At 44.0% G+C, this 25166-nt stretch overlaps 1 protein-coding gene across 2 annotated transcripts in view; it reads left to right on the top strand.

The window, feature by feature from the left end:
• Positions 1 to 25166, top strand: part of gucy1b1 (guanylate cyclase 1 soluble subunit beta 1) — a 171437-nt gene that overhangs the window by 111759 nt on the left and 34512 nt on the right. For both annotated transcript variants that reach the window (XM_048603896.1, XM_048603903.1), the window contains one exon: positions 23123 to 23360. In XM_048603896.1, coding sequence (XP_048459853.1) covers positions 23123 to 23360 — 238 coding nt within the window. The remainder of the gene's footprint in view (positions 1 to 23122; positions 23361 to 25166) is intronic.

Raw genomic sequence — 25166 nt, 5'->3', positions numbered from 1 at the left:
CCTTGGTGTACAAGTCTGTAGATGGTGGTGAAAAAATAATTTGGGGTGGTTGCCTTCGTTAGCTGTGACACAAAATATAGGAGCAGGGAAGTCTTGTTACAGCTTTACAAAACATTGATTAGGCCACAGATGGAAGACTTCTTGCAGTTTTGGTTGCCACACTGTTGGAACGACATGATTACACCAGAATAGCTGAGGAGATTCACTAGGATGTTGCCTGGGATGAAAAGTCTGTTATGAGGAGAGACTGGATAGGCTGGGGTTGTTTTCCTTGGAGCAGAGGAGGCTGAGGGGGTTCTGATTGGGGTGTGCAAAATTGAGAGGTGTAGACTAGGTAGGTTGTCAGAATCTTTTCCCCAAGGTAGACGTGTCTAAGACCAGAGTTCATAAGTTTAAAGTGAAGGTTGTGGTTTAGAGGGAATCTGAACTCCACCCCCCTCCCCAGGATGGTGAAAATGTGAATGTGCTGCATGAGGGTGGTGGAGGCAGGTACTCTAGCAATATTTTCAGAAACATCTGGACAAGTGCTTAAAATATCAGGGCATAGTAGCCTAGGGACCAAATGTAGGTAAATGGAATTAATGTAGTTTAGTGTGTGTTTTTTTTTGGTCGGCATAGACTTGGCTGAAGGGTCTGTTGCTGTGCTGTGATTCTAACTCCAGGTTGCTTCATTGAGTGGAAGAGTCTGTTGGTCCATCCTTAAGAACTATGTAGAAAAGGAGTTTTGGGAGGAGGGGTGCGTGTGTGCAAGTGTGACTACTGCTGAGGGGATTAGCCTCAGGAACGTATTCTTTGGGAGTAGGGTCTTTAGGCTGTGAGGAAGAGAGGGTTATAGTCATAAAGTGGGTAGCAGTATCAGTATCTGCAAGGGAAGATTTTTCATTCATTCACCAGATGTCAGTGAATAAGCATTTATTGCTTATCCCTAATTTGACAGAGGGCAGTTTAGAGTCAACAACACTGCTGTGGGTCTGGAGTCGCGTGTAGGTCAGACCAAGTAAGGAAAGCAGTTTCCTTCCCTAGAAGACCTCTGATCTCGATGGATTTTCTGATGGATAACAATGGGTTCATGGTGATCATTAGAGTATTAATTCTAGACTTTTATTGAATTCAAACTCCACCCTGTGCGTGGTGGGATTTAAACCAGGGTTCTCGGAACAATGCCTGGATTTTTCGCGTTAATAGTCTTTGTAATAATACTACTCAGCCTTCACTACCTCTTTGTCTGAAAGAGGCTGTCCATAATACAAGAGTACCCCAACTTCAAGGGGGAGCAGTGAATGGCCGCATTTAGGGCTTGGCAAGAAACATAGGTAGGTGTAGATTCTTATTGGGTTGAGTGGGGAGTTATGAAGCATGTAGGGGATGGAATTGGGATGTTTTGGAGGGGCTTACTAACTTTTTTAAAATTTCATTGGTGGGTTGAGTATATCGCTGGCTAGGCTAGCATTTTTATTGTCAACCATTTAGAGTCGATCATATTGCAACTCCAGATACACAGTAATGTAGGCCAGACGAGGTAAGATAGATTTCCTTCCCTAAATGTGAGGATTTTCCAACAATGGATTCATGGTCATCATTAGACTCTTAATTCCTGATTTTTTTTTTTTTTTAATTTATTAAATCCAAATTCCACCATCTGCCATGGTAGGATTCAAAGCCAGGTACCCAGAACGTTATCTGGGTCTCTGGCTGAACAGCCCAGTGATTTAATACCACTAGGCCATCACCTCTCCATTCAGGCTGAGGCTGGAAGCCATTGGTCAGAGTGCTTACAGTTGCCTTCTGTCATGCTGGACATTGCATAATAGTGAAGAAAATGGCTGTGCTGTCTAGGAGGATAAGTGACCCAACCTGTGAGGGAGGGGCCTGCTGTACCCACCAGTGTTATTGTACTTAAAGTGAAACCGTGTTACATACACCAATATAGTGTATACGACAAAAACTTGCAAGGTCCTTGTTCCCTCACCATCCCAATGCATTCCATATTCTGTGTTTGCACCACCATGCCAAGATATTGCTGGACAACTCATTGACAGCTGTATTTGTCGACACAGGCCACAAAACAAAAGGAGTGTTGTATAAAGAGGGGCAAGGGTCACCATGACCCATATGCCATGTATACACACTGTTGATCTCGATCTCGTTTCCATGTGATGTGGTCAGCTCTCAGCACGGGTCTCCATTCATGGAAGCTCATTTGTGAAGTCTTGTTGCACGCTGTAATAGTGCCATGCGGCTCTACAAAGATTAGCAACCAGTCATACGGTTAACGAGCAAATTTTATACACAACATTTACAAGCTGTTGTCACTGAAATGCCGTCAATAGCTGGTCTTCCTCCTTTCCCCTCCATGTCTTGGAGTGAGTGGATGACCACATGAGCAGCAAGTGCTCCCAAGTGCACGTACTTCAGCACGGGTTTTGGAACTTGAGGACAGCTGGAGACCATGTGGCACTTCAGTGAAGTTAAGAATTAGATGGGTAGCATGCTCAGAAGGTGGTCACACTGCTGCTAAAGGGACTGGAGGAATGAAGGGAATGGATGACCACCCAGGCAGTCAAGGAGAATCAGGCAGATCGTGGAGGAGCCCCCTAGGGTCAGATTCTCAGATTGGTTTTCTGTTCTTGAAGCTGAGGTGAACACTATATCTCAAGGGAGTGCTTCCAGGCTTCAGGCACCACGTGTGGCCTGACTGTACAGGAAGGTAGGAAGTAGAAATATGAGCAATGGTGGTAGGGATTCATGAGTTAGTGGTACACACCAGTGTTTCTGCCACTGTATGTGACTTCAGGATGGTGTGTTGCCTCCCTGCTGCCAGGGGTCAGTTATCTCACTAAGCAGCCACAGGGCATCCTTAACCACGTGGCTGATAAGACAGAGGTCGTGGTCACATTTGGTACCAATGACCTAGTTAGGATGAGGTCTTGCAACAAGAGTTCAGGAAGATAGGCAGTAGTTTAAGAAGCAGATCCTCAAAAGATTATAATCTCAGGAATACTCCCAGTGGTGCTATGTGCAAGTGTGTACAGACATAGGAGAATAGAATAGACGAATGTGTGGCTCAATTTTTGGTGCAAAAGGAAGAATTTTGGATTCCTGGGTCACTGGAATTGTTTCTGAGGAAGGTGCGGGACCTGTACAAACAGGACAGTCTACACCTGACCCAGAATGGAGCAAATATCCTTGCAGGAGGGTGCTTTGTCAGTGCTGTTGGGAGGAGTTTAAACTAGTTCAGCAGAGGCAGGGGACTGAATGTGTTAATTCAATATTGACACAGCATAACTTCAAGAGGGAGCCAAGGCAGGCAAATTTCAGGGAAAAGGCGAGGCTGGATGGTCTCTACTTTAATGCCAGGAGTATTTGATTCAAAACGGGTAAGTTAAGCTTATAGACTAACACATGGAACTGTAATCTTGTTGCCATCACGGAAGCATGGTTGAGGGAGGAATAAGATTAGCATCTTAACATTCTAAGGTCAAGTGAGGCTTTGTGGGTAGGACATAAGGGGGCGGTCACACTGGTAGGAGTGTACTATAGGGCCCATATAGTCAACGAGCAATTGAGGAGCAGGCATGTAGTCAATTCACGAAGGCAATAATAGGGTAACAGTAGGGATTTCAACTACTCCAAAATTAATTGGTATGATCATAATAAACATTTGGGGCAGATTTCTTAATGTATACAGGAGAACTGTCTATGTCAGCATGTAGATGGTCCTATGAGAAATTGCGCAATGCTGGATCTAATGCTGGGGAAAGGAGCTGGATGAATGTTCAAAGTGGCGTGGGGGAGCATTTTAGCGATAGTGATCACCATGCCATACATTTTAAAACTTTTTATGGAAAAGGTGAAAGAATGTCTGTCTGCAGCGAAGGGTTTTGGAATGGGGTAGGCAGAATTTATTAAAATAGTGGAGAGTCAGGCCAAAATAGAGAGATGAATAAACGGGTAAAAGGGAGCAAAACAATGGAAGCCTTGGAGTATATTAGTGTAGGGGGAACTCAAAGCAATTAGGAGAGCACGGGGGGGCATGAAAGAAAAACACTAGTGGGCATGATTAAGAAGGATCACAAGATATTGTACAAGGATATTGTGTCGTAAAGCAGAGATTGACCACCCCCACCCCCACCCCCACCCTCGGAAACTCAAACCAAAGCACCCAAAGAGGAGCACCACACCCTATAATCTGTAAAAGGAGTGTGATAAGTGGTGTAACCTGCCTTTCAACAACGTTTAGTGGTTAAATAAAATAAATCCCTGGTACTCGCTCTACAATCAACAAGTAACAATTTTTATCTAACGGTGAACAAATTAACTAAACTATTAATAGGCTAAATAAATCTTTTCTAACTACTAACTATTTGTGAATAAAACCAGATTCTAATGGTATGCTGTTCAAATAAATACAAATTCCTCTTTTATAAAATAAAAATTTAAAAAAATAGAATTTACTGTCTCAAAATTACAGCCAGATTGTGTCTTCTGGAATGCTCTGTGCCTTCTGAATTCTTCTGTCAGGAACGCTTTCTTGAATTCTCTGAAGAATCTTAGAAGTACTATGCTACCGTTGCGAATATATGGTGCTTTCTCTAAGAGCTGTTGTGTCTAGTAGATGGCAGTTAGCAGTTAGCGTTCTCATCTTTGCCCAACTGCCCCTTTTATACCCTTGATGACATTGATATTTCATACAATAGGGTTGGTCCTCTGTTGCCAAAATATCAGATTGAAATTTAATTGGCTTCTTGGTATCTAAGTACCTTGTTTAAATTGGCTAAATCCGAGACTTGTCTTGGTAACAAAACAAAACTGCTGCTTAGCCTGCGAACTGTATGGCTTTTGATACAAGTGTTTCAATTCAGATGCTGTCTGTGCACCTGCAAACCCACAAGCTGTTGCCCACAGATCCTTTTTTAAATCTCTAAGCATAGGAAAAGCACATCAACTTTTAAAGGCACCATGCACTGTTTCCCCCCCACCGCCCCCTCCCCCAGCACTTTACAAACACCACATTGTAACTTCCTGCCTCTCAATCCACAAGTACTCTACCCAACTTTGCAACAATATTAAAGGGAAGAGAATAACCAGGGAAAGAGTAGAACCAATTAGGGATGAATGGGGCAGTCTGTGCGTGAAACCAGAAGTGATTGGTAGAGTGTTAAATGTGTACTTCACAACTGTCCTCGGGGAGAAGAGGATGCAAGTAGAGAATTCGAGAAGATGGGCTGTGAAGTTCTAGAGGAATTAATTTAAGAAGCAAGAACGTATTAGAAGTTTAGGTGGGTCAAAAAGTAGACAACTGATCCAGAGGACTGGAGTACAGCTGATGTGGCTTCACCTTACAAGAGGGTTGCATAGAAATACCTGGGAACTATAGACCAGTTAGTCTAATATCAGTGGTAGGAAATCTGTAGAATATAGTGAAGGAGAAAATTAATCTCTCTTTAGAGGCAAGGTTCCCCAGAGGGAGGTTGTGCCTAAACAAATCTGGTTACTTTCTCAAAGTTCCAAATTTTTGGATGAGTACAGAGCAGTTATATGGATTTTAATAAGGCCTTTGACAAGGTCCCACATTGGAAACTGATAAAGAAGGTAAAGGCTCATGGGATCCAGGGTAGCTTGGCTAGTTTAGATTAAAAATTGACTTAAAGATGGGAAACAAAGGTTGGTGGTATATGGCTGTTGGTGTGACGGAGCCTGGTATGCAATAGCATACCACCAGGATCAGTGCTTTGGTCCCATATTATTTGTGATATTTATTAAATGATGTATATGAGAATGTGGGGTGGGGGGGTTGCGTAGTTAGGTAACTTTGCAGGTGACACAAAGATTGCCTGGGTAGTTGACAGTGATAAGGAAGGTATCAGGCTATTGGTAGATAAAAACAGATTCTGTTGATGCGCAGATCAATGGCAGATGGCATTTAACACTGAAAATATGAGGTGATGCACTTTGGAAGAAGGAATGAGATAAGGGAGTTCTCAATGATGGCAAGATACTAGGAAGCTTGTGGGGAATAAAGGGATGTTGGGGTGCTTGTTCACAGATCTCTGAACGTGACAGGACAGGTTAATTGAGCAGTTGAGGCATATGGGACATTTTTTCGAGTTTTCAGTTGTGGCATAGAGCAGGGGTGTCATGTTGAAGCTATATGGAACTTTGGCTAGGCCAGGTTTGGTTAGAGTGGTGTGCAGCTCTGGCTACTCCACTATAGGAAGGATGTGACCGCTTTGGAGGGGGTGCAAAGGTGACTCACCAGGATGTTGCCTGGGATGAAGCATAATAGCTATGCAGAGAAGCTGAATAAGTTCAGGTTGCTTTATTTGAAGCAGAGAAGTGGGGGGATTCCCGATAGAGGTTATGAGGATCATGGACAGAATTAATAGAAAGCTTCTACTTCACTTTGTTAAAGGGTCAGTAACAAGGAGATAAAATTTTAATGTGAAAGGTAGGAGCTTTAGAGAGGATCTGAGAAGAAAATGTTTTCACCCAGTGGGTAGTGGGGGTCTAAGGCATTGACTGGGAGTATGTTTGAAGCAAGATACATCATACTTAGTGTAGTAACATTTAAGATTATGGCCTTAGTGTGGGAAAGTGAGAATGAATCTATACTGCTTTAAAAAAAAAAAAAAATGCACTGTGTTGAAGGACTTCTTTGCTATATGATTCCATGATACTTTCTTGTTCAGCAGCTTTGGAGGGAGCTGCCTTGCCTGTGGACCATTGGTCCCTGGAGGTTTGCTTAGGTAACCCCAGAGGGGCTTGGATCTGGTTTGTCCAGACTTTCCAGAATCACGTTGAACCTCTTTTTGGTGTGAACTTGCAAGGGTCAGAATGTGTTGGGGCAAGAGGAATTAGAAATCTGAGTCCCTTCTGGAATGGAGACTTCTGAGCATGCTGCCCATGATTTCTGGTGCCTCCTGGAATTGCTGTGTCTCCTTGGGAAGAAGGGGTATTTGTGTTACCTGTTGCTATACTTTCAATCCTGAGAACCAGTGGTTGGGATAAGAGTCCAGGTGTGTGTTCTAACCCTGAGGGTGCTAAACCTGGCTCTCCATGTCAGCCTGTCCATGGCAACAGACAAAATAATTGCATGATTTGCTGCGTTGATGCAGTTGCTGGATAATGAGAACCATTTCATCCCACATCCTATCTACCACTCCTCCTGTTCCTTCCTGTGCAAGTGGATGAAGTCCCTGATTGTGGACATCAAACATTCCTCTTCTGCCTAGGGCTCAGTAAGTGCTGGTCTTCGGCAGTCCACTGGATGCTAGCAGCCTGGAGCATTTCTTCAGCCAGCTGTGGAGAAAAAGGAGGGATTGAGTAAGGTGAAATTTGTGCAATATCTGTTTTTGTACTGGTACAGTTGTTAGAAATGTGATGAGTGAGGACGCAATGCAGAGTGCATGCAAGGTTAGTGGTGTGAAATGTTGGGATTGATAGTGTAGGATAGTTGATAAGTCTACATCTTGCAAATATCTTTGGATTCTGTGAGAAACATGTCTTTGGAATGACTCAGGGCTGACTTTTTGGTAGGTAAGTTGTATCATGTCAGTTTGGAAGATATCGTCTCTGCGAGGCCTTAAGTTCTCCCATTGCGACTTGCCAAACTCATTCATTACCTGCCCACTCCTACATTGTTTCTCGTGTTGAATTTCTGCACCATCTTATCATGCACCCTTCCTGGAAAAATACTCCATTCAGTGAATATCTGCCGAAACACCTGGTATTTCTTGCATATAGTTCATCTTTAAAACTCTGCAATGATCCTGATTTGAGCATTTGCATCCAAAGCTGCATTGCTTAACCACAAACTGAGTTGGCAGATGTTGGAGAAGGAGAAGACAGTTGTGATTTTTCTAACCGGGTTTGGAGGTCCTGGTGGATGAGGTGCAGCGGAAAGAAGAGGGCTGTGCTCTTCCCAGAGGATGGGCAGAGGATACCATGCCACCAGATCTTACCAGCATGGTCTGCAGTCGGTGCTTGGGTCAGTACCATCTCCAGGATGTGGAGGAATGGCCAGGAGTGCCACAGAAAACTGACATTCTCCATTCTGCTAGATTAAGAGCTGCACTGTTCTCTTTGCCACCTCACAGGCATTCTATCTCTATTACTGTATCCCCTTCCCACTGAGACTCTTGCAGTGCCACACTAATTGCCACATCATCTTCCATTACTCACTCTCCTCCTATAATCTCTCACTCTAATATCACTCATTTGCCCCTATTTTTCATCAAGTTAACCCATAACCGAGCAGGAAGAACCTGTATGGGTTCAGCATCACTCCCTACAAAAGGAGAATTTTTGCCCTCAGCAGAAAACTGCGATCACTTCTGCGAAAATGTAGAAACATTCATGACCTGCCAAACAAGTGCTATTTTTCATTCCAATACGACTCTCCTATGAATTCAGCTGTCATTCTCAATCACTCGACACCACTTTTAACCTCTTGCTGCAGTGCCTTCTATCCCTTCTGTCTTGCTAGCCGGTCCGCAAACTCTGCAATGAAATGTCTGGCTCCACCAGAACCCCGATCTCAAGATGAGAGTACCAAGGCCTCAAGGAAGCATCAGCAAGGCTGCCTCCTGCATCCTTCACTTGCCCAGATACTGACACGTTGGTGGGAACCATTATGTTGGGGAGCAAGTGCATACAATCTGGTGAGCATCTCACTGCAACATCTCCTCAGCTGGCTGAGGAAAAAATGGCCTAGACTGTTGGCAAGCTGAGAATTGCTGCAGACCAGCTACCTCCTCCGACCCAGGCAGGAGATGACCTTGTAGTTACGGAAATCAAGGACTTCCTTCGGAGCTAGATAAGTGTGGAGCTGGAGGAACACAGCAGGCCAGGCAGCATCAGAGGATCAGGAAAAGTGACATTTCGGGTTGGGACCATTCTTCAGAAATGAAGAACTTCTTTCAGTTAAGCATGTGTAATGCAATGGCCCTCTTGCCCTGAAGCTGCAACAGTTCAAAGAAGTGTTAGCTGTCTCCCATGGACAGTTTGGCTGCTAGTGAGAGTCAGGTCCAGTACCCTCAGTGGCTGCTGGAGGGCCACACAAAGCTAATGAGACCAATGAGTGACAAAGGCATAGCAACAGAAGGATGGGGAGTATTGGCCCCACCTTAGAAGCCCATCCTGGGGAGTTCAGCCAAGGAGGGTCGATGTCCTCTGCCTCTGACCAAGAGGAATCACGGACATGTGGCTTGTTCAGACACAAACGTCCCTGGGTGTTTCCATTTAAATCTCCAGGACAGACCGCCTTTACATCAAAGCAGACTTCTTCTACCCCACCTACAGAACCAAGGAGTACACTTTGAAATAATGAGAGTTAGAGAAAGAGGAGATAGTCTTCTTAACCCATGCTATCTTGTTATTGGAACATTCTACTTAACTGTTGTTAACTTTATCTCCTGTGCATCTGCTTTTGAACCTGTCTTTCTAGGCACTCAATGCATTGTCATACGATAGCAGCAGGTCCTGGCCACAAGAGGCTTCATGGATTTGAGGTATGCACTAAGCCTATCACATAAGCTACAAGCTGGGAAGCAATGTGCACACATGGCATTGAGTGCTGATGCCACTTTTAGCTCTCCTGGATGAAGATCCCTTGTGTTTGGATCCCAGTGCAGAAATGTATGGCTCCCAGTTGTCTAGCAGGGCTGTGCCAAGTAGGTGACCTATAGAGAGCATCAATGCTGTAAAATGTCCAGGGAATATGCAGCCTACAGACTTGCGTGCTGGACCTTTCAGGGATCAATGCCCTGTGTTCTTCCATTTTACAAGCGTCCTCCCTCACTGGTTGTCACTTAGTCCACCCACTCTCCCATGAGAACTCTGCTATACGTAGTCTTGCTTCTTTTTGTTACACTTGCGGTATGAAGCCTTTCTCAGCCAACAAGCCAATACAAGTGAGGCAGTCAAACTGGCTGATGCAGGGAATCCTCAATGGAGCAGAAAAGGGGGGCTGAACAGAAAAAGTCAAAGATTTGTTAGGCTGAAGGGAACAGAATGTTGTCAAGACCTCTGGAATGGGAAATGGAGGGAATAAACTGGGATTTGGGGGAGGGGAGTGGTGGCAGGTGAGAGTCAGTGAATGGGGAGAAAAGGAAAGGTAAAACTTTTTTTTAATTTACTCATTTGTCATGTGGGGGGTCACTGGCTGGCCAGCATTCAACGCCCATCCCTAGTTGACCTTGAAGCTATTGGTGAACTGTCTTCTTGAATTGCTGTGTGTAGATCCACAATGCCACGAGAGCTGGAATTCCAGAATTTTGACTTGGCTACAATGAAGGAACAGTGATCTGTTGCCAAGTACATCTGGTGAGCTGCTTGAGTGGAACTTGCACGTGACAGTGTTCCCATATATCTTGCTGCATTTGTCCTAGATGGAAATGGTCATGGGTTTGGAAGATACTGACAATGGATTTCTGGGGAATTTCTGCAGAGCATCTTGCAGTTATGACACTGCTGCTACTGAATTTAAGTAACGCAATGACTGGCATCACATCCACAAACAATCAAATGTTGTCTAAGGTTTTAGATTAGATTTGTAGCTTGGGTTGTGGATGTTGTGGTTGGTTGGCCTGCCGAGCTGGTTCGTTGTTTTTCCGGAGAAACAACAAACCAGCTCGGCGAGCCAATCGACCACAAAATCAAGTGGGTTGCTTTGTCCTGGATGATGTCAAGCTTCTTGAGTGCTGTCAGAGTGGCACTCATCCAGGCAAGTGGGGAGTATTCCGTCACACTCCTGACTTGTGCCTTGTAGCTGGTGGACAGATTTTGGAGCCAGGAAGTGAATTATTTGCCATAGTATTTAGTGTCTGACCTGCTCTTGTAGCCACTGTACTCCTGTGTGAAGTCCAGGTGAGTTGTTGGTCACTGTTAAGCCCCCCCAGGATTTTGAAAGTGGGAGGACTCAGTGATGGTAATGCCATCGACTGTCAAATGGCAGTGGTTAGATTTGTTTTTTTTATTGATGATGGTCATTACCTGGCATTTTTGTGGTGTGAATGTTACTTGCTACTTTGCAGCCGAAGCCTGGATATTCTTCAGATCATGTATTTGAACATATGCTAACTCAATGATGAAGGAATGAATGGATAAATCATTCTATTGTTATGTGTATTTTACAGTCAAAAATAGTGACATAGTGAAATGCTTCCATTGTCACCATGATCTTGCGCCATTTTGAATAGTTTTAGAATAATAAAAAATGTAGCTGAAAGAGAGCCCATGTCCTAATTGCCACTGCTTTGCTGGTGCCGGCAGCAATCAACATCAAATTCACCGCTCCTCAGGTGTTAGCTTTTGCTGCTGGGCCTACCTTGCTAACGCTGATGTAGCAGCTGATGGTGGGTCCCACGCTTGCCTCTCCGCCAGCTGTCTCCTTGACATCGATACCAGAGTCCCACTCCAGGCTCACCAGCTGCCCTGCTGCCACCACCTGTATTGAATCATAGAGTCCACACTGGCCCCTTCTCCCCCACCCTATCCCTGGACACTATTTATCATGGCCAATCCAATTAACTTGCCCATCTTAGGACTATGGGAGGGAACTGGAGCACTTGGATGAAACCCAAGGGTGAAATTGAACCCAGTTCCCTGGCGCTATGAAGCAGCAGTGTTAACTCCTGAGCCACCACTTCCTCTCATGTCTCACGCTCTGGACCCTGATGAAGCTACCTTCCTCCTATCTTATCGATGACATCACCAGTGCTGTCCCTTAAAGGTAAGTAGAAGCAAAAACACGAATGGAGTCACGTGTAGGCCAGGTAAGGATGGTAGTTTCCTGATATCAGTGAACTAAATTGGGGTTTTCCTGACCATTGGCAATGGATTCATTGTCGCCATTAGACTCTTAATTGCAGATTTTTGTTTTTGTGAATTCAAATTCTATCTGCTGTGATGGCATTCAAACCCAGTCCCCAGAACATTATCTGGCTCTCTAGATTAATAGTCCAGCAAATATACCACCAGACTATTGCCGCCTCAGTAAGCCAGTGAGTTTTGTTGAAGTGGCAAAGGAAACTACAGTGGAAGCTAAGAAGCTGCAAAATAATGTACAACCTGATCAAGGGATGGTTGAGAAGAAAGTACCAGCTCTCTTTTAAAGTATTTACTTGTGTGGATAAGGTTTACCTGTGTATGCCAGGAGGAGTAGATAAAGAAAATAATTTTGAGATCTAGGAGCAAATCTCATGTCTCAAAGATTGACATGTAATTCAGAAGGAGTATTGCCGAAAAAGGTGGTGATATGTGGAATTCATGGTGAAAAGAGTGGTGTTCCGTGATATAACGCGAGGTTGGTAAGTCCAGTGAGAAGTGATGGTAGGACTAATCGAGAAATTCTTGGTTTCAGAAGTACAGTAATGATATAGCTGGATTACAGGGGGGAATGTTGCTTATCGTGGCTGAAAAGCCAGTGGGAAATCAGGCAACTGAGGTATTACAGGAAGTATATGCTGGGATTTTTCCTGATATGGTAGCAAGGTCACAAAGCCGCAGGTTGAAACAAGAGGAGAAATCGAGGAATAAAGATGAGGAAGTTGAAGTTCGATTATCAGAAACTATATTTGCTGAAGTAATTGAGGATAAACAAGAACTGGAGAGGACAAACCTCTAGAGGGTAGATGGATTACAACAGAGATGAAAAACAAAAGCAGTTGCATCCAAAAACATACACAGAAGAATCGGAGTGTATCCCAGGATGTTACAATCATAAAAACAAAGTCTTGATGAGGAAATAGAGATGATTACATATTTGGGCAGATGTGCTACCTGCAATACCTTTCTAAAACCAACCAGTAACACAACGATGAAAATGGGTTAACACTGTGTGGAGCTAGAGGAACACAGCAGGCCAGGCAGCATCGGAGGAGCAGGAAAGTTGACATTTCGGGTCGGGACCCTTCTTCAGAAATGGGGGAGGGGGAAGGGAGCTCTGAAGTAGAGAGGGGTGGGGCTGGGAAAGGTAGGTGGGATGGTGATGGGTGAGTGCAGGTAGGCAGTTGCGGGGATTGGTCAGTGAGGTGGGAGGAGTGGATAGGTGGGAGAGAAGATGGACAGGTTGTGTCAGGTCAAGGCAGTTGGGATGAGAAGGAGGGTTGGTCATGGTTTGAGGCCGGGTGTGAGGAGATTTTGAAAGTGATAAAGTCCACGTTGAGACCATCGGGCTGTAGGCTCCCAAGGTGGAATATGAGGTGCTGCTCCTCCAGTTTCCAGGTGGCGTCATTGTGACACTGGAAGAGACCCAGAATGGACATGTCACCCAGGGAGTGGGAATGGGAGGGGTAGTTGAAATGGTTCGCGACTGGAAGGTGTTGTTTGTCGCGAACCGAATGCAGGTTTTCTACAAAGCGGTCTCCGAGCCTCCGCTTGGTCTCGCCGATTGTAGAGGAGGCCACATCGGGTGCAGCAGATGCAGTAGATCACATTGCTGGATGTGCAGGTGAACCTCTGATGTGGAAGGTTTGTTTTTGGTTTCTTGAATGGAGGTGAGATGGGGGGTGTAGGGGCGGTTGCAGGGAAAGGTGCCAGAGGTGGTGGGGTTAGAGGGTCCGTGGGCTTGAAATAGATGTCGGTTTCGAGGTAGTCAACAGAGATGGAGACGGAGGCCCGAGAAGGAGGTATCAAAGATGGTCCAGGTGAACTTGAGGTTGGGGTGAAAGGTATTAGTAAGGTTGATGAAGGCCAGCATGCTAAATGCTTTCTTCACCACCCTATCTACCTGTGATGCTGCTTTCAACAAACTATATACTTGTACTCCTAGGACCCTCTGTTCCCCAATACTACTCCAGGGCCTTTCCGTTTACTGTAAAAGTCCTACCTTGGTAGGGCTTTCCAAAGTGCAACACCTCACACCTTTATCTGTATTGAATTGCATTTGCCAATCCTCAGCCCACTTCCCCATCTCATCAAGATTCCTCTAATTTTTGAAAACCTTCCTCGCTATCGATGATACCTCCTAAATTTATACCATCTGCAAACTTACTAATCACACCTTGTACATTTCACATCCAGATCATTTATGTAAATAACAAAGGTCCCAGCACCGACCCCTGTGGCACACCAGTGGTCACAGACCTCCAGTCCAAGAAACAACCTTCAACTATACAGTCTGCTTACTCCATCCAGTCAATTTTGAATCCAATTAGCTAGCTCTCCCTGGATCACATGCAACCTAATCTTCATGACTAGCTTGCTGTGCGCAACTTTGTCAAAGGCCTTACTAAAGTCCATACAGGTAACATCTCCACTGCCATCCCTCATCCATGCTCTTGGTTGCCTCTTCAAAAAGCTCTCAATGATTTGTCCATCGTGACTTGCCATGCACAAATCCATGCCGACTATCCCTGGTCAGACCTCGACTATCCAAATGCTGGTTGATCCTGTCCCTCAGTATCCTCTCCAATAACTTGCCTACCACTGGTGTCAGGCTCAATGGCCTGTGGTTCCCTGGCTTGTCTTTGCTACATTTCTTGAAACAATGGAACAACATTAGCCACCCTCCAGTCTTTTGGCACTTCACCTGTGGCTAAAGATGAAGCAGAAATCACTGCAGTTTCTTCTCTAGCCCCCAACATGGTCTTGTTCAGGCCCAAGGGATTTATCCACCTTTTAATGTGCTTTAAGGCTGCAAACATCCTGTCTGGTAATGTGTATGCAGCCCAAAACATCCCCACTTGTTCCCCTTATCTCCTTTCTAGCATCCATGATTCTATCCTCCATAAATGCAGGATAAATATTCATTAAAAATCTCCTGTGAATCCACTCATAGATGGCCATGCTGATCTTTAAGGGACCTATTCTCTCCCTAGCCACCCTCTTACTCTTACTCTTAATAGAGATATAAAACCTCTTCGGATTATCTTTTAATCTTTATCTGCCAGATCATTCTCATACCCTCTTTTTGCTCTTCTGATTTCCCTCCAGTCTGCTCCTACACTTTCTTATAGTCATCTAGGCGTTCACTTGAGCACAATAGCTTAAACCCAATGTTTTCTCCTCTCCTTTCCTGACCAGAGCCTTTAATATCCCTCATCATCAGCCAGGGATCCCGACACCTGCCAGCTTTTCCCTTTACCCTAACCGGGATATACTGTCCCTGGACTCTTGAAATCACACTTTTAAAAGCTTCCCATTTGCTAGTCGTTCCTTTTCCTTCAAACAGACTCCTCTCGTCAACCTCTGCTAGACCCTGCCTAATGGCCACAAAATTGGCCCTGTTCCAGTTCAGCACCTTTCATCTGTCCTGTCCTATCATTTTCCATAACTATGTTAAAACTAAGAGAGTTATGGTCACTGGACCCAAAGTGTTCTCCAACTGACATCAGTCACTTGCCCGACCTTGTTTCCTAAGAGCAGGTCTAGTGTTGCACCCTCCTGAGTAGGGCCCTCCTCAAATAGATTGAGGAAACTTTCTTGGACACATTTTGAGAAATTCCACCTCTGACTGGGCCTGAGTATAATGTAGGAGAAAATAAAACCTCCAACCAATACTGCTCTATTATTCCTACAGATATTTGATTTCTTTCCACACCTGATCCTCTAGTACCTGCTGGATATTTGGGTGTCTATAATACAGTTCCAACAGAGTGACCATCCCCTTGTTTAAGTTCTAACCCTATGGCCTCATTTGATGACGCCTTAAGAATGTCCTCTCTCTCAGCACTGTTATGTCCTCCCTTATCAAATGGGCAATTCCCCCTCCATGCTTGCTTGTACTTCAGTCACGCTTGTAGCTTCTGTCTCCTGGAACATTGAGCTACCAGTCCTGCCCTTCTTTCATTGAACTTCATAGAATCCCTACAGTGTGGAAATGGGCCCTTCAGTCCAACAAGTCCACACTGACCCTCCGACATCCCACCCAGACCCATCTCCCTATAACCCACCTAATCTACACATCCCTGAACACTACGGGCAATTTAGCATGGCCAATCCACCTAGCCTGCGCATTTTGGGACAGTGGTTGGGGGGGGAGGGGAAACCAGGGCACCTGGAGGAAACCCATGCAGACACGGGGAGAATGTGCGAACTCCACACAGACAGTTGCCTGAAGGCGGAATCTAATCCAGGTTCCTGGCGCTGTGAGGCAGCAGTGCTAACCACTGAGCCACTGTGCACTCTCTGTCCTGTTTCTGTTAAGGCTATAATATCCCAGTCCCCAGAGCTAATCCAAGGTGCTCTGACCTCATCTGCCTTATCAGTCAGGCCTTGTGCGTTGAAATAAATGCACGTTAAACCAGAAGTCTTTTCCCTCCCTCTACTGTGCCTTTGGCTATTCTGAGGAATAAATTTGCTCTTGATGGCCAGAGTGTTTTCTTCTGACTTTTCGATGGCCCCTCTCTTCAGAGTCCCATCTCCCTCCACCACCACCACCATGTGCGCCCCCCCGCCCCATCCTGGGTAAGCTAGTTTAAACCCTCCTGGGCAGCACTAACCAATCTCCCCACAAGGATATTGAACCCACTCTGGTTCAAGTGCAACCTGTCCCTCTTGTACAGGTCACCTCTACCCCAGAAGGGATCCCAATGACCCAAGAACTGAAAGCTCTGCTTCATACACCAGCTCCTCAGCCATGCATTCTTCTGGCCTATCTTTCTATTTCTATCCTTGCTGGCATGTGGCACTGGCAGCAATCTGGAGATCACTACCCTCAAGGCCCTGCTTTTTAATTTCTTACCTAACTCCCTATACTCACTTTCGTGGAATTCCATCCCTATGTCACTTGTACTGATGTGCACAATGACCTCTGGCTGTTCACCCTTCTACTTCAGAATGTTCTTGACAATGTCTTGTGACACCAAATTCTCTCTGACCTGCTGTACAGGCGTGGTGACTGTAGTAATGTCTTCCAGAATTCCACTGTTATGACACTCAGTTACCCTTTGATTTCTGCTTTTACTTTTTTGCCCATAAGGCAAGTGGCACTAAGTGAATCTTGCAGAATTGTGGAGTTTCTTGGTGAACATGCACAGTGGCCTTGGCTTCTCTGATAGTCTATGGACCTTCCTGAAAAACCACATAGGTATTGAATTAAGACTGCACTCTGGCAGCCATTTTCTAATTGAAAAATGTTAAGTCAATCTTGGTGAATCTTTCTCAACCAATTTTGGCCCATCAAGCTTGGGCCTGAGCCTTTTACTATAATCACTAGTAACTGAACCAGCTGCTTCTCATAAGAGACAAGAACCAAAGTTGTACCCTTCACAGATTAAAGGTTGTCTGGTATAGGTTCTAAGTCTAGCTGAGGTCTTACGCAAACTTAAGGGTTGGAGTCCAGAGCAAATTTTCTTAAAGACTGGTTCTGCAATCACTGAAATGGCTGTGGCGGTATAGATCTCCATTGGAACTGGGTGACCATTTAACCAGATGTTTATTTTGGTTCTGATTTGGATGTTGCTAGGCAACTTAAATGTTTGAAACCAGATGTAGGTGGACGTTCCAGGGTGTGTGCTGTCCTTGATACTGGCTTACGAGTTCTCTTACTCAGTTTAAGTCTAGTGGGACTTTTTTTTTATATATTGTCTTGTTTGCATACAGTCAGCAACTACAATGGCTTGCCAGCCCAGATTCTGGAGAAAAATTTTAACCATTTAGCTGAGGCCTGGCTTTGTTTTGGGTTTTGCTCTAAGCTGATCTAGAGTCCCTCTGTTCAGGATCTGTCCTGAGTGAGGCTTATCAATTGCGTGTACTCAAGTGGTGTTCCCTAAGCTCAGTCGGACTGGTGAGGGTGTCCACTTCCATTGGAATACTCTCTGCAACTCATATGCTTCACTTGCTGCATTTTCCACTGATTAAAGCGAGTTATAGTGCCTGTTTTGAAGTTCAGTTCAGTTTTAGCTACTCGTTGCTTTTGCATGGTTATATCATAAACCCCACATACCAAACGGTGTCTCAGCATCTCAATTAAGGGTTAAACCAAAGTCGTATGCCAGTTGCCTTAACCTAATCAAAAATCCTGATACAGATTCCCCTGCTTCTCAATTTGCCGAACAAAACCAGTAGCATCTCCTAAGTAGAGGAGGCTTGGGTTCATAATATTCCTTAACTACATCCATCAACTCTTGACTGGTTTTTGTATCTGGTACCTCAGGGAAAGGCTCCTAATAACCAAAAAAGCTGAGTCTGCAAGCTGTCAAGAGAATTACTCATTGCTTTTTGTCTGCCCCAGTGTCATTTACCTGGGGGCAAAAAAAAACTTTTTCCATCTACTGGGCCCAGCCTTCAATAGCAGGATTGAACAAGTCAGACTTATCAAATAACAGCATGATGCCAGAAATGCTTATCCCAACTCAAAGATGACTGTTGCAAGTGAATTTCTTCAGGCATGTACTTTTCTCTTGTTGCCACTGGAATAACCGCGCAGAGGCTGATCCTGTCACCAAGGCACCCTTTAGTTACATGTAGAGAGTCCTTGAGACTAATCCAGCTCTGAGTAAGTAGGATATCTGCCACTCCTGTTCTTCTCTATCACTCAGGGTTTGCTGATTGGACCTGAAAGAGTTATTGCAATCACATGGGAAGATATGTGGGAATAAACTGGGAAGTACTAATCTAATAACACTTTACCAATAAAGAAAATGCTGTTCCAATTAAGCAATATCCTTACAGACTCTAAAGTTGGCATGTTCAAAAAGAGATTGAAAGCATGCTCAAACACAATGTAATCAAAGTTGGTTACAGTGAATGGAGCTCACCCATTGTAATGGTGCCAAAACCAGATGGTACCCAATGATTACGTGTGGACTCTTGCAAAGTCAGAAGAAAGCTCGTGCTTTGAGTTTTTGCTTGATGTTCTTTCCTCCAGGACTGAAGAAATATTGAATGTAAGACAGTCTATTCCACTGAATTTGCCTCTGCCTCTGACAAGGGTGTGTTTATGGGATGTTACTGTCTTGGAACAGAAGTGTTGTTTTGTTTCAAGCCTGGCAGTTTGACCAATCGAATTGCATCCATAACACAATGCCTTGCACTTGCCTTCTAGAGTAAGAAAAAAAAGTTGGGGTTAGGCTATCTTCTTATTATATTTTGAGGGGTTTGGTCTGGTCCAAAACACAAGGTGCCCATGACTACTACTTGCCTGGCACAGGATGGGCATACCTCACAACCAATCTGTCTTGCCATGCCTTAAGCCAACTTCCAGACTATTTACTTCAATAAATCACAAAGTAAATTTACTTGCCAGTCAGCTTTGATGAATCTAGCTACCTGTCTCAAGATTTTTTTTCTCTTCTGCTTCTCTAGGTGCAGCTGACTGGCAGTGTCAGGATCTTTCTCTTAGGTGTCCCTCTAGGTACTGTTGACTACGTATCCTGAGGTCCATCAAATTCTTACTCCAGCAGGTCCTGCTGGCTTTCTTGGGTGCCTCCTTGAGGTGCTGATGATTGACTGACTTGTTTGTTTGGGTCTCTCCTCCTGCCTATCACTCTAGGTGTTTATTGTCTGTTTTGGGGTCCTCCTCGGAGTATATATTCCAGATGCAGCTGTCTGGCCAGTGTATCTTGAAAGTTAAGGATATCGAGGTGATACTATTATGCAGGCTACAAATTCCCAAATCGTAGGGCTGTATCACAGGGATAATCTAGACCACTAGGAGTCAGATTGGGTTAATTGCCATAGAATAGGAGGAGGAATGATGTAGTGATTCAAAAGGACATACAGCTGGATGGACAAGTAGCAGAAGAAATTTAATACAAAAAGTGATATTCATTTTGGTAGGAAGAATGCAGAGAGACAATATTAAATAAATGTTACAATTCTGGAAGTGGTGCAGGAGTATTTGAGTATACGAGCACAAGTGGCAGGGTCAGTTCATAAGGCACACACAGTATCTTAAGCTTGATGCATAAAGATGTCAAGTAGGAAAACAAATTTTTATAAAGCTTGTATAACACATTGTTTCAGCCTTGTCAGGAATTTTTGTCCGGTTCTGGGAACCGCACCTAATGGTGTCAAGGTTAGGTACAGATAAGATCTATGACAATGGTTTGAGGGCTGAGGTATTTTACCAAAAGTTAAATTGGGACTGTCCTCCTTGGAGAAAAGGTTGAGAGGAAATTTTGAGGAGATGATAATCATAATCATGACAGTTTGGATGTAGAAGATGATGAGAAACCGTTCGCATTGGTGGAAGGACCAGCGATCTGAGGGCACAGATTTAAGGTGGCAAAAGCAGCAACAGCAAACTGAAGAATCTTTTGAACAGTGGCTAGGATCTAAAATGCAATCTTGTAATGGAAGCATGTACAGTTATGGCTTTCAAAAGAGAATTTGGTCATTCTCTACTGAAGAAAGTAAAACTTTGCAGGGCTGCAGAGAAGAGACAGGTGGAACAAGTAAATTTACATCTTGTAAAAAGTCAGCAGATGAAAAGTGGGCTGAATGGTCATCATCCATTCTGTAACCAATCTGTAGGCAAATGTTATGGTTCCCCACAAGTATGTTTGCAGGTGAGGGAGGGCCAGGCAATTCCCTGGATGACTTTGTTCCACTTGCCTCGATCTTGTCACTATTTTGTGATGGGTTGGGCAAGGTCGAGGTCAAGCAAACTGCCTCACCCCCAGTTGAGGCTCTTAAGTGGACAAACAATGATCAGTGCCAGGAACCTGTTGTTTATAATGTATGTAAATGATTTGAAAGAGAATATAGGTGGCCTGATTTAGTAAGTTTGCTGATGAGACAGACTGGGGGAGGTGTGGATAGTGAGGAGGATTGACAGAAGATACAGTAGAATGTAGAAAGGCTCGAGACTTGGGTGGAGAAATGGCAGATGGAATTTAATGTGGACAAATGCAAGATGATGCATTTTGGAAGACCTAACAGAGGCATGTTTGCAGTAAATGGCAGAACCCTGAGATACATCAATATTACAAAGTGATCTAGGCACACAAGTCCACAGATCCCTGAAAATGGAAGGTCGATGCGAGTAGCAACAGCTGCAGCAATAGAGAGAAGGACAGTGAATCTAGGGGTGAACAGCAGCAGCAGGATAAATACTTGAGAAGTGGGGCCTGGACTGAGGTTAGTACAAGTAGCAATGAGCGAAAGAGAATAAACCTGATGGTGGATATCAGTAATGTGGAGCTGAATCTAAGGACAAATCTAAGCTCCAGAGGTAACATCATGACTGAAAAAAATGACTTGGGCTTGGCTTTTCAGCAACAGGTTTGCAGACTGAGTCATCTTTGGTTAAAAAGATATAGTATGTACTTTTTATTGTTTCTAATTTGCCAGGAATAGTGGGAGTAAGAGACTTCAGTTTGGTGATGAATGGGTAAGGTGGTGTAATTGTTTCCTGTGTTATTGTCTGTAGTTGATAAGGTTGATTTATTTGATATGGTTCAAAATGGCAGAAAGTGTGTTCAGCTGTAGCTCTTGATCTGCTGCATGAAGCTCCTGGAGCTGTAGGTGGACTCTGTATGGAGCATCCAGAGAACTTAGAATGTTATGGATAGCAAACTGGCTGCCACACCAGTAAGGACTACAGAGTTGAGTGACCACCAGGACAAAGAATAAGCATGGGTTGACAATGCAGGAGTCCTGTGTGGCAGTTCCCCTCTGAAACAGGTATAACTGTTTTGGGTATATGTTGGGGATAGGGGTGTCGGAATGCCCTCTCGGGAAAGCAGCAGTTGCAACTCGATCAGAAACGTGACTGGCACTGTTGTATAGCAGGAAGGTCAAAGTGCAGGTGATCAGTAGTGATAGGAGACTTTATAGTCAGGGGCAAATAGGTGTTTCTGTGGCCACATGCAAGACTCCAGGCTGGTGTGTTGGGTCCTTGGTGCCAGTGTCAAATATGTGTTTCAGTGGGCATGGGATGCTCTGAAGGGAGAGGATGAGAAGCCAGAGGTTGTGGTTCACATTATAACTACTGACATAGGCAGAAAGAGAGATGAGGTCCTGTAAAGGGAATTCATGGAGTTAGGTAGCAAGTTTGAAAAACAGAATCTCTAGCGCTGCAATCTAGGGCTTACTTCCTGTGCCACGAGGTTGGGAATAGGAAGATAATAAAGTTAGAGTTGGTGTAGGAGGGAGGGCTTCAGATATGTGGATCATTGGGAATCTTCCACTGCAGGTGGGATCTGTAAAAGAAGGATGGGTTGCATCTAAACCGGAGGACACAGATATCCTGGCAGGGAGGTTTGCTCATGTCACTTGGGGAGTTTTTTTTTTAAACTACTGTAGTTTGAGTTGGGAGGTGGAGGGGTGGGGGGGTGTTGTAGGAATACCAAAACAGTACATCAGTAAGTGAAATGATCGAGGAAGAGTCAGACTAAGGCCAGTAAGACTGAGAGGAAGAACAGACAGGGAGAGGTTGCGGGAAACAGCAGGACTGGCAGTTTGACATGTATTTCTTTTAATTTGAAGAGCATGACCAACAAGACAGATGAACTTAAAGCATGGCTTAATACATACAACTATGATATAGCTATTACTGAGTCTAGGTTGAGTGTGGGACAAGACTGGTATCTTAACATTTGGGGGTTTTAGATGTTTGTCCTGGTATCCAGCTGAGAAAGGACAAGTGGCACCTTCTTCAATGACTTCTTTACAACATTGAGAGCCAGCCCACAAGGTTTGCCCTGTCCTCCCTGAGGTGCTGCTTGACCTCCAGCCTCCCGCAGATGCTTCATTCATCCCTGCAGCCTCTTCAACAACTTCACCACTTCTTAAGCATTAATTGGCTCTGAGACAATTGGTATCATTTAGGAATATATTCCCCTCCTCAAGTAGAGGAACAGGAAACTCTGAAATTTGAAAAATCCTGCTCCATTGTTCAATTCTATATTACTTGAACAGTAAACAGAGCAGCTTGACTTTGCATAAGTAATATTTTTGTTTGAATTATAAAATTTTCAGCTCACTCGGGCTCTCTTCCACCACATCAAAATGAGCTGTCCAATTATAATATTTATGAAAGTTTATATTTTAAATGTAATTCTGAATGGGACTGATTATTAAATAATATTGACTGTTAAAGAAGTCAGTATTGAGCTAAAAAAGAAAAATGATTATTACTATTTTCAAAGTATGGCTTAAAGTTAATTGAGATTTTAATTTTTAATAATGACGTGAAAACATTCCATTTATCAGAATGTCAATTCATTTTTTCCAGATTGCTGTACTCTGTTCTTCCCCATTCTGTTGCCAATGAGTTGAGACATAAACGTCCAATTCCTGCTAAACGATATGACAATGTAACAATCCTTTTCAGTGGAATTGTTGGATTCAATGCATTCTGCAGTAAACATGCCTCAGCTGAGGGAGCTATGAAAATTGTTAACCTCCTCAATGATCTTTATACAAAGTTTGACATCCTCACAGATTCGCGCAAGAACCCTTATGTATATAAGGTAGGTGCACTGTTTTTAACTTGATTTAGAATTAAAGTTTAGTTTCCTGCATTCATTGGCTGTTTCAAAACTCTGCTTCTGATTGGGTGGACCAAATTTTCTCTTGTAGAAACATGTGGGAATAATTTGAAGATTGGCTGCCTACTGCCTACAGAACACAATGTAGTTTTCAGTGGGTAAACATGTTAGTTATTGGCGGGCAGGCATGTCAGTGGAACACATTATATCAAGTAAGTGGAATTAATGAAAAGGCTTCACTGCACCAGTTTGGGGTTTACATAGAGCAAGTGCAGGGATCTTGGAATGTCTGGAATGTTTGTGTCTTCAGGGCTAGTGGAGTTACTCCCCAACCCGCTTTCAGATGTAAACAGTGGGGGGGGGCATAAAAGCATCAGGAACTGAACTAATGCCAGGCTCCTGACCCCGTTTGAAAATCCAGCTTAAAATGTCAGTCAACGGGAATGATAATTGTAAAATCAATAGTCAAAATTGTCATGCCTTGTTTGCTGTGCCTAAGTTTAAAATCATAGAATTACACAGCATTGGAGATCATTAAGCCTGCCTGCCTATTACCAGCTCTTTGAAAGTCCAGTTTAGGTTTTTCCCCTTCAAGTTTTTTTATTCAAATCCAGTTTGAAAGTTAGTCATGAAATTGTTGGCATTAATTCCAGATCTTAATAGTACTCTGCTTAACAAAGCTGTTTTCATTACTCCTTTTGTTGGTCTTCTGTTTAGTTTTAACTTTCTTGCCTGTATCTTCTGATTCATAGAATCACAAAATTGTTACAGGAAAGAAGGAAACCTTTCAGCCTGTTATGTCTGCACTGATGCTATTCTTCTACCTTCCGCAGTAGGGTGGCACAGTGGCGCAGTGGTTAGCACTGCTGCCTTCCAGTGCCAGGGACTCGAGTTCAATTCCATCCACGGGTGACTGTCTGGGTAGAGATTGCACATTCTCCTTGTGACTGCATGGGTTTCTTCCAAGTGGTTTGGTTTCCTCCCACACTCCAAAGATATCGCCATGTTGAATTGCCTTTAGTGCCCAGGAATGTGCAGGTTGGTGGATTAGCCATGGGAAATGCAGGGATAGAGTGGGAGGAGGGGATGGGTCTGGCTGGGATGGACTTCAGAGTGTCAGTGTGGACTCAATAGGTCAAATGTCCTGCTTCCACATCATCGAATCCTTAGTGTGGAAGCAGGACATTTGACCTATTGAGTCCAGACTGTAGGGATTCGATGATTTTTAAAAAAACCTATTTTTTCTAACCCTGCACTTTCTCTTTTTTTTGGTTAATACGCCTCGATTGAAATTGTCCCCATCATAGTTTTAGACAGTGCATTTTAGATCCTGAACACAGTGCATGTAAAAGATTTTCCTTATGTCAATTGCCTTAAATTTGTACCTTTTTTTTTGTCTTTTCCCGATGTACTGTGTACTCTGTCCTCTGTCCAGATCCCACATGGTTTATTTGCCTCTATAAAATCTCCTGTCAACCTTCTCCAAGCAAAACACACCCAACTTCTCTAATCTATGCAGCTCAAGTTCCTCCTCTCTGGAGCTATTCATATGAATCGTTACAAAAATTTTTGCCTGTGAAAATAGTTTCTCGCTCTCGCTCGCGCTCTCTCTTGCTCGCTCGCGCGCGCACACACGTGCCTCTCGCGCGCACGCGCACCTCTCTCGTTATTCCTTCGTAAACTCTTATTTCTGTTTGGAAACAGTGGAGGAACGGTTAAACGATCTCATCAGATTTATGATATAACAAGGTGTAGAGCTGGATTAACACAGCAGGCCAAGCAGCATCA

This window comes from Rhincodon typus, chromosome 1, assembly GCF_021869965.1.
Source record: "Rhincodon typus isolate 14 chromosome 1, sRhiTyp1.1, whole genome shotgun sequence".
Lineage (NCBI taxonomy): Eukaryota > Metazoa > Chordata > Chondrichthyes > Orectolobiformes > Rhincodontidae > Rhincodon > Rhincodon typus.
The sequence above is the reverse complement of the archived record's forward strand: the minus strand, read 5'-3'. Positions and strand labels throughout refer to the sequence as shown.